Consider the following 16,897-nt stretch of genomic DNA (forward strand, 5'->3'; position numbering starts at 1 on the left):
GGCTGGACCTCCTCTGTAAGCGCCCATTTGGATAAACAAGTATGCAGCGCTCCCATAAGGACGAAACACCCTCTTGTTCGGATCTTCTTTCACATGAATTAACTCAGTGATTCTGCTGGTGCTGTTCATGACAATACCAGTATTATGCATTTTACTTGCCATGATCATATCCTTCAGCTCTGTTTTTCTGATTTCGACACTGTATGCACCAGGGTTCGAATCTCCCTGGAGAAATGCTTGTGCCAGAGATTTACAGGAGGAGAAATCTTGTCTTCCAAATAGAAAATAGTGGCCTGCTATAAGCAAAAAACCCATAATTATAATCGTCTTCATGAAAAATTTAGCTCCCTTGCAGCTTGAAATAAATCCAGGGCCTGGATATTCCTTCTCTGTCTCTTTCTGTTTCTCCATTGCCATCGCAAAATCGAACACAGGGCACCCCTAAAATCTAGAATTCTCTGTCACATCTAAGCCCAGAAGAAGACGATTAAATTAAACAGGGCATGGCCTTTCTGAGCGGGAGCCGGCAGTCTGAGATACCAATTATCTCTGGAAAATGAAGGCAGAAAGACGTGCAGGAAAGTTCTCTGGCTTTTCTGTACCGTCAGGATCAACACAGAGGCTGAAACATCCGAGGTATTCCTATACGGCATATACTGGATGGTTCTTTGATTTCTTATCTTTACTTACAACTTATTCCAGCTTCGTCGCTCGATCATGGCGATCTTAGGGTGCAGGTAACGCGACACTTGGTATCCATGCGGTAGCATGAAGTCCAGCGGTCCAGCTGTGGCGACTTTTATATATTTATATATTCTAATTGTCATATTATTTTATTTAATAATTTTTTATATAACTTTTAATTATTCGTTTTTTCTTTTTATTACTAGCCTGTTTATTACCACGTCCGTATTTGCCCAGTCTTGATCCGACCATCTCTCGTTAGACTCTCGGTTTCTTGCCATGGGTGTGTAAAACACACCCTCATTGATTCTTTTGAGCAGATCTGCTGAATCCATCTCGGGAGGTTGATTGCCATGGGCTGAGTTGTAAGCATACATTGAGTTGTTGCTGAAACAGTAAAGATTGTGTGTTTGTATCCTTACGTTTAAGTTGGAACTATGTTATTGGTATTACGGAATCTCGGGTGCGGCGCTTAATGCTGCAGTGGGTTCTGAAGATCCAGTGATAGTTTTACGGTGTTAAATTTGCTCTTTAATGTTAAGACTGGCATCTTCACCTTAAAGGGAGCAATATTCTCACAACGCTTTACGGGTAGGTAATGTGTTTTCGTGTTCTCTTAACAGATGTCAGAGTGCTAGGACTTTGCAGCCAGTTAGAGCTACTGCAACAGAGGCCCCTCCTAGAGTTCAAAGTAAGTACTAGCAAGCCCATTCTCTGTGTTGTCTTCTTTAGAACTAGAACAGGAAATAAATCAGATTGACAGATTTTGTCGTGGGCAATGTCTTGCATTTGGATTCAGTAATTACTAAAAAAAATTTAATCATTCATTATTTTTGCAGGATCCTCGGGAAAGGAGAGGACCAAGATAGGAATAAATGGTGAGTACGTTTACTTATTGTTTCCTATGTGTAAATATTCTAATCAGATTGTGATATGTAACCCACACTGAGAATATTCACGATCAAACAAGTAAGATCAAAACTGTTCTGTGTACAGGATTTGGTCGTATTGGGAGGCTGCTTTTGCATGACGATGTTTTTGTTTAAGTGACTTTATTTCTCTGGATTGTAAGGTGTGCTTGACTCTAGCAATTTGTTACTTAGCATGCAAGCAATTGCTGTAGGATAATTTCTCTACGTTGAGCAAGTTCCTTGGGTTAATTTCAGTGCATACTGTGAACTTTAACTTGATGGAATTTGTTCTTGTGCCTTATACCGTTCTGAATTTTCTTTTAAAGCATTACTATAGCATTCCTATTGACCGAAATTTGACTAAACTTCTGTTTTGCGGTTGTGGCTGGCAGGCTTACATGTTTAAGTATGATTCAACTCATGGGGTATACAAAGGGAGCTTGAATATTGTTGATGACACGACTCTTGAAATTGATGGTCACAGTATTACTGTCAATTCTAAAAGGTATGCCCCTTAACATTAACCAATGTGTAAATAAACACTGATAATTATGATTTAGAGAATAATGATGTTATGATCTCTTGGAAACCACTGCTACAGGGATCCTTCAGAGATTCCCTGGGGTAACTATGGAGCTGAGTATGTTGTAGAATCATCTGGAGCTTTTACAACAACCGAGAAGGCTTCTGCACATCTTAAGGTATATTTTTTGTGGTAATTTTTGTATTTTTTATGTTTGCATCTATAGTTTTCCATCGACAAATGTACTTAAGATTGTTGCATCTATATTTTTCCATCGACAAATGTACTTCCTGCAAACATTGTCATTGAGTCATAACTATGTGTCAAAATTAGCTCACTGTAAAAACTGAAACGAATACTCATGGACTAGCTACAGGTGGTGAATGAAGAATTTGGTATTGCTGAGGCCCTCATGACCACTGTTCATGCAACAACAGGTAGGCATGGGCCTCTTTGTTTTAAGTCCTGAATTTAAAATGATAATAAAGTTGTTATGAATTTCTTATGTTATTATCTCATGTGTATTCAGTTCTTGTACCTGTAATTTGTTTTTTGTTAAATGTATATATCTGACAAAGAAATGAAATTTCTATAAATAGCTACAGGCAGTTGGGAAGGTCCTTCCAGAGTTGAATGGAAAGCTAACTGGAATGTCTTTTCGTGTACCAACACCCAATGTCTCAGTTGTGGATCTGACATGTCGCCTTGAGAAACCAGCATGTTCCGATGATATAAAAGCAACAATGAAGTATTGTCCTTTTACCTTGCCACGATAAAACATTATATTGTTCCAAAATAGTTTCTGCTTTGAATGCTCTTAGTGTCATCTTTAATTAAGCTTTGATTATGGCTTATGGTTTCTGCTCTGATAACTCTTAGTGTCATATTTTTACTCTTAATCATCTTGGAGCCTTAGCTATGCTTCTTCTCTGATCACTCTTAGTATCATATTTTAAAGCCTTGATTAGTATTATAATGTGTTGTATACATGGTCAGGGCCGCATCTGAAGGGTCGCTAAAAGGCATCCTTGGATACACTGATGAAGATGTCGTTTCGAATGATTTTGTAGGCGATGCAAGGTAAGAACTTGCATGAAATAGCTTAGTGGAATTTTGGTTTTGTATTTTAGATAAACGGCTAAATTTTCAAGTTTTCCTTTACAGGTCGAGTATCTTTGATGCTAAGGCTGGTATAGCCTTGAGTTCTACATTTGTGAAACACGTGTAACCTGTTAGTAGATGCCAAGGCATTTGGCATTTTCAGTGTGAGATTTGTTTTGTTAATGATATGGACTAATAAGCTTGACATTGCTTCTGCAGCAACCGAGTGGTGGACTTGATCTCACACATGGCTTTAGTTTTCCTACTTGGGTTCTGGCTGACATTCTGTCTAGCCTCATTTGGTCGATGTGTTATGTTATAATCTGTTCGTTTTATGTTAACTTGATGCAGGGACTCGCTGCCTCGTAGCTGTCCTTGTTTTATTATTATCCTCATAATCTCCAACAATTACTTTGGAAAGTGCTTCAATGTGGTTTTTCATAACAGTTTATATATAATTTTCTACAAACAAATTAATAAAAATTATTTTCTATGAATCGCAATTCCACTCCTTTTTCAATTAATCTATATCATTCTCTTTTATTATCAACATCATCTTACGTTTTTTCATAACTTTAGTTTTTCATATATAATTTAATCATATATTAATAAATCATCTTCATCACCTCTAATATTTGCTCTAGAAATCTAAATAGCCATTTTTCATAATATCTTACATATCGTTTATATAAATAAATTAATAAAAAATAACTTATCTAAATTAAAACGAGATTCCTTTTATATATGAGGTTCCTTTTACACATTGAGTTAACATCATCTTTTTATTATTATCAATATTATTTGATGTTTTTTTTTTTTTTTTTCCGAAGAAAAAGCGAACTTTTTATTAAGAAAAATAAAAAGTTACATTGCATATGCTGTAAGCATTTCTGATACTTCTGATGATTGGTATCAATTTTCAGCCTTTTTGACTACAAACATAAGAGAAAAAAACTTTCCAGATAAACTATGACCAGCTAACCTAAGTCTTCCGACCCTTCTTTTTTTCCACTTTTCGCCAACCATCTGTGTTGAGCATGGAATCAGTAATAGCTAGCTGGTTTTCCTCTGGATTCATTTGTTGTTCTTTATCTGAATCTGATCCTTCAGGACTGTGACTACGCTTATTCCCGCTTATTTCCTGCTGAAGGTCTTCTTCCTTTTCTTCAATAATCTCTTTTTCCTTGCTGTCCTGGTCTTTCTCCTGAGCTGTATTGTGTTCTTTCTTTTCAGTATCTCTCTTCTTTACGACATCATCTATATTCTGCCATCCTTTGGGCTTCCTTTGTTGTTTCTTGCTCTTGTTGAGATTTTTGCATGCATTGTACAGATGACCTGTTTGTTGACATCCCCTGCATCTGAAAGTTGTATTCTCATAGTCCAATATTTGTTTCCACTGTGAATTATTAAAGTTCAGAATTATACTTTCAGGTAATCCTTGGCTGAGATCTACCTCGACGCATATTCTGGCAAAAGTAAAAATTCCCTTTATATGTCTCTCTGCATCAATCTTTAACATTTTCCCGAGGGTATTTCCAATAGCTATTAAAGCCTTGGAATGCCAAAAATGTAACGGGAGGTTATGCAGCCTAACCCATACTGGCATCCTTGATACCACCAAAGTATTGGCATCAAAATCTGGGAACCATGGAGTAACAAAAAGTCCAGCACTGCCCCAGAACCATGGCCCTTGGTTGAGAATTTTTTCCTTCTTCTGAATGGAAAATTACTATGAAGAAACCCTTAGAACATAGGTGGATTTGGCAGTTTTTTGTCCAAGCCGTGTGGATCCATTGGTATAGTGCATCGGTTCTAGGCCAAAAACCGTTGAATCTACAAATAACAGCATGTTTTTGTAAATCTGAGTAAATGTAATTTACCTCTGGTATGTCCAAGGAAATAGATGGGCTCTCCGGCATTTGATCCACGATATACTGCCCTGGGGGTTCATTAACAGCTATAGGTTCTTTCCCCTTTAGAGGTTCTTTCCCCTTTAGAGGTTCTTTCCCTTTGGCTGCATCACGGTAAGTACCTGCAGATTTTGAGGGAGCTCCCTTGGATCCACCTCGCAATCTGAGATTAAGAGTGATGGTTGAGTCCTTTGCAACCCTGTAGTGCTGGAGTGTGTGTTGATCCTGCAAACAGAGCCCTGAAAATAATAGATTTTGTAATGCAGCTGGAATTCCCAGTTTGTCCTGGATCTCTTTTTTTAGATCCAATACACTCATCCATTTCCAGATCTGCACACAAACATGTCTGCCTTCTGTTGTTCGAATAAAAATTTGCTTCAGATCCACTAAGTCTGCCTTATCCAGATCCAGTTTTATGGATTTGGTTTCTGGATCTGGCGGGTTCCCACCTATGTTCTGCCTAGATCTGGACAAATCAGATAGATCTGTCCCGGATCTGCAATATTTGGCCCGATCTATTATGGGAGGGGGTAGATCTGCTACATGCAGGCCCCTTTCTTTGATTTCCGTTTCCAGGTCGGTGTAATCCTTCCCAGATCTACCAGATTTGGCCCGATCTGTTGTGTGAGGGGGTAGATCTTCTGCATTCGGGCCCCCTTCCTTGGTTGCATTTCCCGGATCTGTGTGAAAAAAATCAGATCCCTTCTTATCGTTCACATGGCGGAGCCTTCTCCCTCTCTTGTCGTCGCAGGCATCAACGTTTCTGGTCTTCCTCTTACCAGCCTTGGTGGCGTCGCTCCACGGAATAGGGCCGAAACCCCCTTTACCCCTTCTCAAACGCAGAAAGAGATGGATCTGTGGGTACCAGCCGACGCGTCCATCAGCCGGAGGGGTGTCTTCGCCGATCTGGCAATTGTCTGATACGATCCTCAAAAGTTGCGAGGGGGTTTTGATCTGATCCAAAAACCTGTCCTTCTGATCCGAAGCCGCACGGAGAGATGCAGAAACCTGCATGCATTTGGTTCTGCCATCCAAACCCTTAACGAAGAAAGGATGCATGTTTCTCGGAAGTCTCACGATTGAAACCTGGGAAACTCGTTTCATATTATTTGATGTTTTTAAATAAATATAATTTCTCATTTATAATTTAATCAAATATTAACAATTATATTATTATTATTAATATATTTATACTATTCTCTATTTTATCATAACATTCACCTGGAAAACAATTAAAAAATGGCTCAATCAATCTGGTGAAAAATTTATAAGATTTTATATATAATTTTTAAACATAAAAATTAATAAAAGATAATTTACATAAATTAAAATGAAAAATATTTTTTCAAGTAATCAATATCATCTTTCTTTTTATTATTATTGACATCATTTTTTTCTTTTTTAATAATTTAATTTCTCATATATAATGAGATTAAACATTAACCAATTTTTTTTAATTAAATTTATATCACCTTAAAATTTAATATTTCCACGTACATTATCAAAAAGTTATAGAAACATCCCTATGTTTACACGGTAGAACAACTCTATCAAAATAAGCAATAGTTATTGATTGCTAACAAAATTTATTTTATAAAATTGTTAATATTAATATAGATATATATCTTATTCATAAATATAGATTGTCTTTTTTTTTATTTGTAAGTTTCGTAGGACCTTTGTTTTCATTATAATTGAAAAACAGGCAGGCTATATCCATATACTGAATCGTTAGGTGGCCTCAAATATCCATATACTGAATTGTTATGTGGCCTGCCAAGAGGGAAACCAAGTCTGTTGGCCACCTAACAACATGATAAGCCGTGCAAAAACAAAATAGAATAAGTCTATCCATCCATGCTAAAGAACTTTGATTGTCCTTAAAGTGCCTAACATATATATATATGGATACCAAAAGTACTGAAGAGATAAAAAATGTTGCATATACTAATAGGTAAAAGAGAGGTGATACGTCAAACTTCTCGTCATCTGCTGAGCCAACCTGAGCTCAATCCTTGGAACTTGACCCAGGAAGTTCAGATTGTGGAATGCATGGGATATGCCTCTAGATACAGCTAAGGCGGTTGTTTTGCTATTGTAACTGAAATTTGATTTTCTAAAAATCTTTGCTATAGTCTAGTAAATCCTGAAGGGATGTGTTCAGGGCTTTAACGAGGGAGCCCTTTAAGAACTAATACAAGTGAACAATCTTCTTATACTGAGAAACCCAACCCTGAGAATGCCCCGGATCAAGCACCAAGGTCTGCCAATCATCTAAGTCAAGGTCCAACAGTCCTGCTGTCTCATTTAGCTCTACTTCCCATTTGGTGACGAGTTAACGAACTAGGGCCAAGTCTGTGTGATACATTGTCACTACTTCTTCAATGATACTAGAGGTGGACTTGCGTCCACGTGATTTACCAATAGATTTGTTGGGATTGTTGGAGGTACTAGCCGAATTGGCCTTCTTTGCATGACCACGAGACCCTCGGATGGTTCAGTCTCTTCTAGAGGTAGTGCGAGCCATGATGCAACGCTGGTGACATAGATAAAAGAAACTAAAAACCAAAAATTGATACCTAGAATGCTAACTCGAAGCGAGCCACAAGCCAGGAGCAGATTGTTGTTGGGGGTCACACCTGAGATGACCTGTCAAGGTAATCGATGGTGAGAACCACAACCCATGCAATACCCAATGGTGGCCCCAATTGCGGACCTAGGGCCTTACAAAGAAGACGTCCCTATGTTCAGAACCATACGTCCAACAATAATCAAAACAGTTGAGGGCAGAATGGCCAGCGAAACTAGAGTTTTCTAGAGACCTGAGGATATCAGGGCCATAGCCACAACATGCTAGGGAAGAACCAGGATTGGGGCACCAGTGATAGAACTAGAGAGACCATAAGTGGCTCGTCGGCCTAAGCAAGAGAACACCCATATGAGCCAACAAAACTCCATAGAGAACAAACACATGAATAAAGAAAACGAGACAACCTTCAAGCAATTCAGAGATGACCATACCCATTTCTAGAAGATACAATTCTCAGGCCATTTTATACAAAGCATATCCCTTTCCCCATGAAACCCTCAGATAGGAAGAGTGTGTCATGAGAGAGAAATAAGTTAGAGCACTGAGCACATACGCGAGATCGATGACCTGAACACATGGTGAATGAACCAGAGCCTCGCAAATTGTCGCCACAAAATTCTACCACAGGTTGTAGGGATGTTGATTCCAAACTTATGCCGACCCCATACACAAACAAAAAACTTACCAGATTGAACACCGAAAAGATTGGGAGCATGTTGAGTTAAACTAACCTTGCCACCTTCATTATTTGCATTGATTACCTTCAGACGTACTGTCACCGCTCCATGTGATACGAGCATGTGGAGGGTGGTGAAAGATTGTCTTGGGATATAGGGAATGCCACCACAAAGTACCTTGACCACTATTAACTTGAGATATGGGGAATGCCCATCACAAAGTACTATGAACACTATTAACCCTCACACCCGGATCGGGGAAAATATAGATTGCCTTTTAAAAGAGCAGTAAATAATAATTTAATTTATTTGAAATAGCATCTTTAACCCCATTGTCCATCACCCTCGATGAATATCTAGAGTGTTACTTATATTTCGTAGGAATGCCTAAAAGACAGACCAAAAGAAGTTGCATGGACTCGGAAAACAGAAATGGAGAAAACTAATAAAACTTTCAAGTTAAACTGAAAGCATAAATGTGTAACTCGCGAAAGGCGAGATATTTCAGGATGAGGTGAGAGCCACTAATATGAATATTAACCCATACATCCCCGAGAGTGAATGACCACACACGTGTCTATCAAAAACTCTAAAATCCTTTTAGTTTTCATTGGTAGGGTTTGGAATCTCTTCCGGATGAAACGAAAAGGAAAAAGCAACATTATATTAGTCTTGGAATGACGTGTACACATTCTAATGGATTTTAAACAATATTCTGTCGTATCCCCTCACGGATTTGTTGGCCAAACATTTTGTGTTTTATTGTATTTAGTTTCCTTCCACGAGAAGCAGAAAGGAAAAAAGAGTACGAACCCTAAATCTTAATCAAACCCTAACTACCTGGGTTAGCCGTGCCGGCTTCAACTCAACCAAATCTATCTCGCTCCTTGGTCCATCAGAGCATTGTCTCTTCTGTCCTATTCAATCAATTCTTCCTAAGATTTAATCAACTTATCCGTTATTCCATTTTAGCCAGCGAATCTCAGGAGGGAGCATGAAAAGAATTTATAAAGATGTTGGCAGTTGGAATGCGAATTCATTTTTATCGCCTGGATCGGACGCCCTCGGTTGGAATCTGTGGGCTGAAACGATTAGCGCTGTGCAAAGTTGGAATCTGTGAGTGCTGATCGAACTAGGGTTGAAACGATTTTTGCCGTTGACCTTTGTTTCTTGGATTTGGAACTGAGATTACTGCTCTCCCTATATATAAATCTCTCTTTCTTTTGGGCATGTTTAATTGTTTGTAGGACGCTCCAGAGATTTAGCTGCCTAGCACATTTCGAGTCACAGATCGGATATAGAACCGAGGGTTGGAATTTTGGGAGCCTGGATCCTAAAGCCAAATGTTAAATATTCTTAAGCTTGTTGATTATTTCATGCGAGGCAGTCGCGCATGCCGGTGACGGATTTGAGGTCAGTTTGCAGAGGGTATTCAAAAACAAAGGGTCTTTTATTTTTGAATAGTTTTTTTCTCAATTCATTTGAAGAAATAGCTCTGGCATAGTCTTGTTAGTGATTGGATCATAGGACTGATAAGCGTTAAACTTTTCGACCTAACTATTGAACCACGTATTTGGGAATGGATTCTTGAACTCCTGGCATTGTCTTGCTCGAGATTGTACCATGAGACCGGTAAAGGTTAAACCTCTCCACCTAATGATTGAACCACATACTCGGGAATGGATTCTTGAACCGCTTGGGTTATTGCATTTGCCCATTTGCCCACTTTTAAGATTATGCAGCCATCGCAGTCCGTTTATTTTTGACAATTAGGGTTTATTTTTATTGTTACATTGGCTTTATGTATTCTACCGCGAATAGCACGAGGACTCCACGATACGTTGACATTGGGAAGAATTAGCCCTAGAGGCTTCTGCCATTAGGGCTGCAATTTACGAGTTTTACACCGTTCTTCATGTTTAGATCCCTCAAATTTTATGAGCGTTGATGGTATTTTGTTTTTTGTTTTTTTTTTTCAACGCATCGTACAAGTTACGCTTTTGAGGTTCGTTTTAGCTAATGAAGATATAAATAAATCATTTGATCTCCACTGGAACCATTCATGTCAGTTGGCGGATATTGTTTGACGACTCTCAGCTCATACATTCCGTTATTTGACGATCATTTGATCTCCACTGGAACCATTCGTGTCAGTTGGCGGATATTGTTTGACGACTCTCAGCTCATAAAGTCCGTTATTTGACGTCAATGCATTCTGTCATAGTTACTTATTTTTGGCATCCGTGCGGAATTAGCTAATCAGAAATATTTCTAATATTTATAGGATTTGCATAATGTAAAAGTTCGCAATTGATCGGTTGCGGTTCGAACCGCATACAGTTTTGCGTCATGGCGAATGCCGAGGAGGTAGACATCGCTTCGGAGCAGAAAGTTGTCGAACCCAAGGTGACGCGAACCTAAAACCCTATCAGCAGTATAGGTATTTGAATGGCGTCACGAATTGTTGTTTAATCTTCGCTAACGAATAACATGAAAACTCTTTGCGCAGGCTGTAGATGCAGACGGGCATAATAAGGGGAGAGATTCAGTTGAGGGAAATATTCTTATCAATAGCACAGCATGCGAGCGTTTCAGTCTTAGGTAATCAAATAACGTTTTGATTATACATTATTCATGTTTTAGTCTGCTTCTAAAATACTTGTAAACAATGACCGACTATGTCACTTTCTCACGATCCAATGTATTCCCATTGACCCAGATGTGATTTAAGATTTTTCGTTCGTTCATGATATCCTATTTTGTTCGTTCTTCAATTTTCAGTTTCTAGATTTTCCGGAGACCTCGAATCATGTATAGTCTTGGACTGGTCGTCATTCAGTGGGCATCAAATCAATCTGTTTCAGTTTCTTTAACATATGTACACGTGTATAACACTCATTTTTGTAACCCTTCACGTATAAAGCCTCTACTTACGTTCATTACGGATTGCTGAATATAGCCATGGTAAGAATAGGCTAATTTAATGTTGATTTCAGCACTTCAATTTGCTTATTTCTAAGTTTCCTCCTGCAGAGGCTATGTTGCAACAATTCGTACGCTGGACAGAAGCATTTGCTGGCCGTTTCGTCCGCACTTACTGCAAATTAGATTGAAGGATCTAGGTAGTCTCGCATTGCCTCCTCTAGAAATTCCTGACTACAGATGGTGGAATTGTGAAGGCTGTTTAGGGGACCTTATCACTTCTGCTGAGAGCGTAACTGAGAAAGACTATACGAGGGATTCAAATGCTCATAGTAATTTTGATTGTCAATGCTTGATGTTATTGCCTACATCCAATGCTGATGTTCAGGAAAAGCAAAAGGAAAATATGCTAAATGGCACAGAAATAATAGAGAGTACGGCAGTTGACTTAAAATCAGGTGATGTTGTTGGCTCTGCATATGAAAATGACAAAGAGAAGAAAGATGAAGCAAGGGAACCTGGAAAAAACGAAAGTCATGTTCTAATGGAGCCAGAAAATGACAAATCTGAGATCACGGATTTGCAAGAGAATAAAAGTGAAATCCGTTGTTGTTTATCAAATGCTAAAAACAGTGAGGAAACCATCAATATAATTGACAGCAATGAGAATGTACAATCTGAAGAGATGAGGCAGGCAGTAGTGAAAACAGCAGCCCAAATGCTAGTTGCTAAAGCGAATGATGAGTTTGGCTTAAAGCAAAAGAAATCACAACTACAGATTCCTTGCCAGGTTCCTAATTCTTGGGGGCACTTTTCCAGGAACAACAACGTCTTTAAAGAGATAAGTGAAAAGATGAAAAGAAAATATGTGGATCAGGCAAGCTCTGTAATACTAGGCTCTCAAAATCCTACAGATGCAAGCAAGCTAACAAATATCAACATTGTTCCTATCCACAGTTCGTCTGCTGAAAACGTTGAACCTGGTCAATTGGTTGTCCTTGAAGAAAAAGATGATGGAGTAGAACAATTGACAACTCAAACGATGGAATTGATTGTTCCAAATGAGCATGATTCTCATATATCCTCTGATGCAAGGAATGATGTACCATGTTTGACTGGCAACGATAGTTCACGTTGTGAACATATCAATATAAACGAGGTAACTGAAGTAAAAGAGTTCACTGAAAATTCCAATAGCCAGGTCTTACTGGAGAAAGAGAATGTGTTGCTTTCAGAACAAATCAGGAAGTTAAAGACAACTAATTCCAGAAGTAAGAGGAAGCCACAAAAGCAGCGATTAATAGCAGATATTATTGCTTCTAAACCCTTCCATCTAGAAAGTTGGAATAATGGGACAGAAGAGTCCAAGTTTACAGATGAAATGGACAAAAAGATCTTCACGACTGAGAACAATGAGGAATCCCCCCGTCCAAAGGAAGATTATCTGAAAGTTACCATGAATACTGTCAAAAATTCATCCAAACCTACAACTAGTACTAATGGAATGTCTGATGTCCACATTACTGCAGAAACGAATAAGGTTAATGCTGTCAAAAATTCATCCAAACCTGCAACTAGTAATAATGGAATATCTGAAGTCAACATTGCTGCAGAACTGAATAATGTTATAATTAAGAAAAAACGCTCAAAAAAGCTTAAAGTCAGGAAGAGGGAGCTCAACATAGGAATTGAATCTTCATATACTTTTGTGAAGGTATGTGTTTCCCTTTTATCCTGTTTCATATGTTTTCTCAACATTTGCTAAAAAGACTTTTACTTCCAATTTTATTCAATTTTTATTTTCATCAACGTGAATAGAACAACACGGATAGAACTGGACAGATGATTTGCTCACTATTCTATCTCTTCTCTTCTCTATTTGGTACTTTTTAACATGAACTAATGAAAGTATTGCACTTTAATATAAGCTATGTAGTATTTGTTATATTAATATGTAATATTTTATTTTATTAAATTTGAATTTTGCTTTAATTGGGGTCAAATCCTATTTGCTATCAATTATATGTTTATATGTTTATAGTTCTGATTGTTTTTATTGGAAATGTATATTGAGTATGCAAATTTTAGGTGATAGGTGATATGATGCTTTATTGTTTCACAGTTTATTATTTCTCACTATTCGTGCATTCATGTCATAAGCCCATTCTGGATGCAAGTCATATCTGGACTCCGTTGAGGATGGTTATTTTAAATAAACTCATGATTCCTGAGTGATCTGTCTGGTCTCATATGTTCCCGAACCATTAAGAATGCACCGATTTAAGTTACATTTCCCTCTTCTTAAAAAAAAAGAAATCTCTGTAACAAACGTTACTCTTATTTTTTGGTTCAGAGTTCATCTGTTTCAAGCTCATCCCAAGCTGTCATCAATGCTGTTCAAATGCCTCAAGACATCTCACCTTTCGTGTCAGCATCAAGAGACACGTCACCTGAGCGCAACATCTTAATCCGTGGACATGGGAAAATTGGACACAAGTTTTCTGAAACGGAAGATGAAATACCTATGGATATCATCGAACTGATGGATAAAAACCAACATGAGCGAGGTCTATCAAACCTCAATCATTTTCACGAATGCGATAACATTAAGAAAGGTAGAAGAAGATTGAAAATGAAAGAAACTGATCCCATTCAGGTCAATAAACATATAGAGAGAGGAACAGGTGGCAAGAAGAAAACTGCAATACCTAAGAGTATGGCACAGCCCAAACAAACTGGCAAATCAAACCTGCAGACCTCTGGGAGATATCACTGCCAAAGTGATATACTAGTAGACTCTGCCCAATTCAATCCTTTCGAGGGTGTAAGAGATAATTCGTTCTTTCCAGCTAAGGAAGGGACTACATCTGGCCCATGTAAAGCGGAATTGGCCATGTTGCAACCAAATCACTGCTTCAATCCACAGGGGAAAATTTCTCCAGTTTTTGCTGCAACACTTTTAGATGAAACAGTTTCTGCTTCCAATCTGACATTCCCCATTGATGGCTCTAAATCGCATGCTCCTATTACTCATTCTTATCATAATGGAGATTTCTCTAGTAATAAAATGGTGGCAGATTCTATGCAGTTGCGGGGAGTATCCACTTACTGTGGCCATATGCAGATGCAGAAACTGTGCAGCGAAAGCACCCCGGCATTATCAGACTTCACAGGTTCAGGGATTCCCGTTTTTCAAAATAAATCAGATTCCTCCCTTACTTGTGATGGGTACTCACATAGAAAACTCACAAGAACTGACAGTCCACAAAAATTGAACAGTGAAATTTCAGACTTGGGAAAGTCTGAAAAAAAGTTTGATATTCCATCTGAGAGTCGCAAGGAAAATAGTATTCCAAATTTTTCAGTAAGGACAGATGGAAGTTCAGGTCCTCTTTATTTCAGTGGACGAGGAAACTCAGTTTTATTGCAGCCGGTAAATGTCCAAACGGGACAACCATCTGGAAAGAAAGACTGTTTTCCCTCCGCGCCTGTCTTGAGGCTAATTGGGCAATGTGTATCAGTTCCAGCAAAGTGTGGGAATGAAGAAAGCATTCCAACAGACAATGGAGACAGCAGGAGGTTCACCGATCTACCACAGGCCTCTTCCCAAAAGTATGTCAATTGCTTTCACTCATCAGGGGTAATGGAAATCAGCCAAAGGGGAACATTCTCTGGCACTGGAAGAGTGTTTAAAAGTTCAGAACCCATTCAAGATTGTAAGCATAAGAATGAAAAATTCACGAATTCAATAAAAGAAATACCTCCTGTTCCAAAGTTCAGGCGTTCTGGAAATTATGCGTCAAACGGGCGCTCTGAAGCTTTTACCCCTTCTTCCGCTATCCCTAGTGATGTTAATGTTTCTTTGGAATCGTGTATGTTGAGGACCAAATCTCCCTTCCACGCTACACTAACATCCGGGGAAAAAACGAAGAGGAAATTGCATTCCACAGATTGTTACAACGGCAATCGAAATAATTTCTCTACTGCCCCTCCTGCTTGTCAGAGTACAAATGTTGTAAAGGCCTTCAGATCATATAAACCAACGCCTACTTCTATGCATTTCAACAGAAAGAACAGATCTTCTCCTGATATCTACATTGACCGTAGACACCAATGCTTCCAATCACCGTGGCTGTTGGGATGTAATCCCCATCAAAACTTGACGAAGGAGGCAGAGAAAGGAAAGACATTGGAACTCCACAAAGAAAATGAGAAATCTGGTTTCCATGGCAAAAATGCTTCCAATGTTGAAACATGCATACTGAATCAGAACCCAGCTGAAATTAATGTATATCGCGAAGAGGATGGATACATTTTTGGTCATAATCAGGCCAATTTATCTCCTAGTGATCTTGCACATGGTGAAAGAATGAGAGAGGTGACAATCCCACAAGCGCAAAAGCGTCAGAGAACCTTAAAGAAGCACATGCGAGAATTCCTCAATCAGGAGGATGGTTATTTTGGTCATCCTGGCAGAACAAATGTGGACAATCTGGTTTCTTTGGAGAGGGAATTGGTTTCTGTTAAAGAACTGGTCGGAAGCATTACTTAAAATTTTGAATTTTGGAAACGTTTCTTGAAAGTTTGAATTTTGTTACCAAAGCATAGCAGGAGTTATGCGAGATATCCATGCATTGTATTCTGCTGTGGACGATGTCAATAGTCCCTCTTCATTCTAACTTTATGATTTTTGTTGCTTTATTTTGCTGTCCTTGTCAAACATCATTAATGACCATTTGGATGCTTCTGCAAGCATGCGGCCAAAGAGACATGAATTTCGTTTGAATAGAATATGCTTGTAGAAAGTTATAATTGCGCATTCTTAAATCTCTATGGATTCAGTTCGTATGTCACTATGCAGGTTATTTGAGAACTGGATAGATCGTTTTAGCATGAAGAAAATTTGTCAGTAAACTCGATTTATCATTTTTTATTGTAAGGTTTAAATAATGATGGAGTGAAACTCGATGTAGCATTGTCTTGCACATCATCTTATCTAGATTCATCCGGCTAATTCTTCCATGATGATGGCATGCCCTCAACAAATCGAGAAATGACTTCCCATTGACATGGTGGAGTGTGTTTCAATGTTAAGAAAAAACCAGGAATTTCACTTAATTAAAAAAAATCATCCCAAACACTTTTATTAATACATTACATTTTTAATTATGCAAATATTTGATATACTCTGTACATGAAATAATCTGCAATTAATTGAATTAATTTCAATATGATAAATGAACATTTTATTATATTATTTTTAATTTTATGAAATAGTTAATAAATAATAAGCTATTTTCAACCCTATAAATATTTATTAAGATGAAATAGTCTTCTATTTAATATAATTAATGTTAATATAATTTTTACTATATTTGTAATTTTGATTATTTTATTTAACATTATAATTATACTTATAATTACCATTATATATATATATATATATATATATATATATATATATATAACATTCAATTTACTCATAATTATTTATTTTTAATTAAATATATATTATTTTAGACTATTTTATCATCAACATATTTAAAAAATCATTATCTAATAAAAACTTAAATGAAAAT

The 16,897-nt window shown here is 37.7% G+C and overlaps 1 protein-coding gene across 1 annotated transcript; it reads left to right on the forward strand.

Moving 5' to 3' along the window:
• The first annotated feature begins 717 nt into the window (after positions 1-717).
• LOC149259960 (glyceraldehyde-3-phosphate dehydrogenase GAPCP1, chloroplastic-like) lies at positions 718-3,588 on the forward strand. The gene is given in 13 exon segments (XM_089455934.1): positions 718-737; positions 1,248-1,375; positions 1,524-1,562; positions 1,681-1,710; positions 1,932-2,100; positions 2,197-2,307; positions 2,345-2,450; positions 2,489-2,608; positions 2,718-2,866; positions 3,115-3,198; positions 3,283-3,340; positions 3,439-3,489; positions 3,571-3,588. Coding segments are annotated over 13 exon segments (1,083 nt in total).
• The last annotated feature ends 13,309 nt before the right edge of the window (positions 3,589-16,897 follow it).

The sequence above is a fragment of the Pinus tabuliformis genome, chromosome 6, assembly GCF_031772625.1.
Source record: "Pinus tabuliformis cultivar Carrire ecotype Pingquan chromosome 6, CPIR1, whole genome shotgun sequence".
NCBI lineage: Eukaryota > Viridiplantae > Streptophyta > Pinopsida > Pinales > Pinaceae > Pinus > Pinus tabuliformis.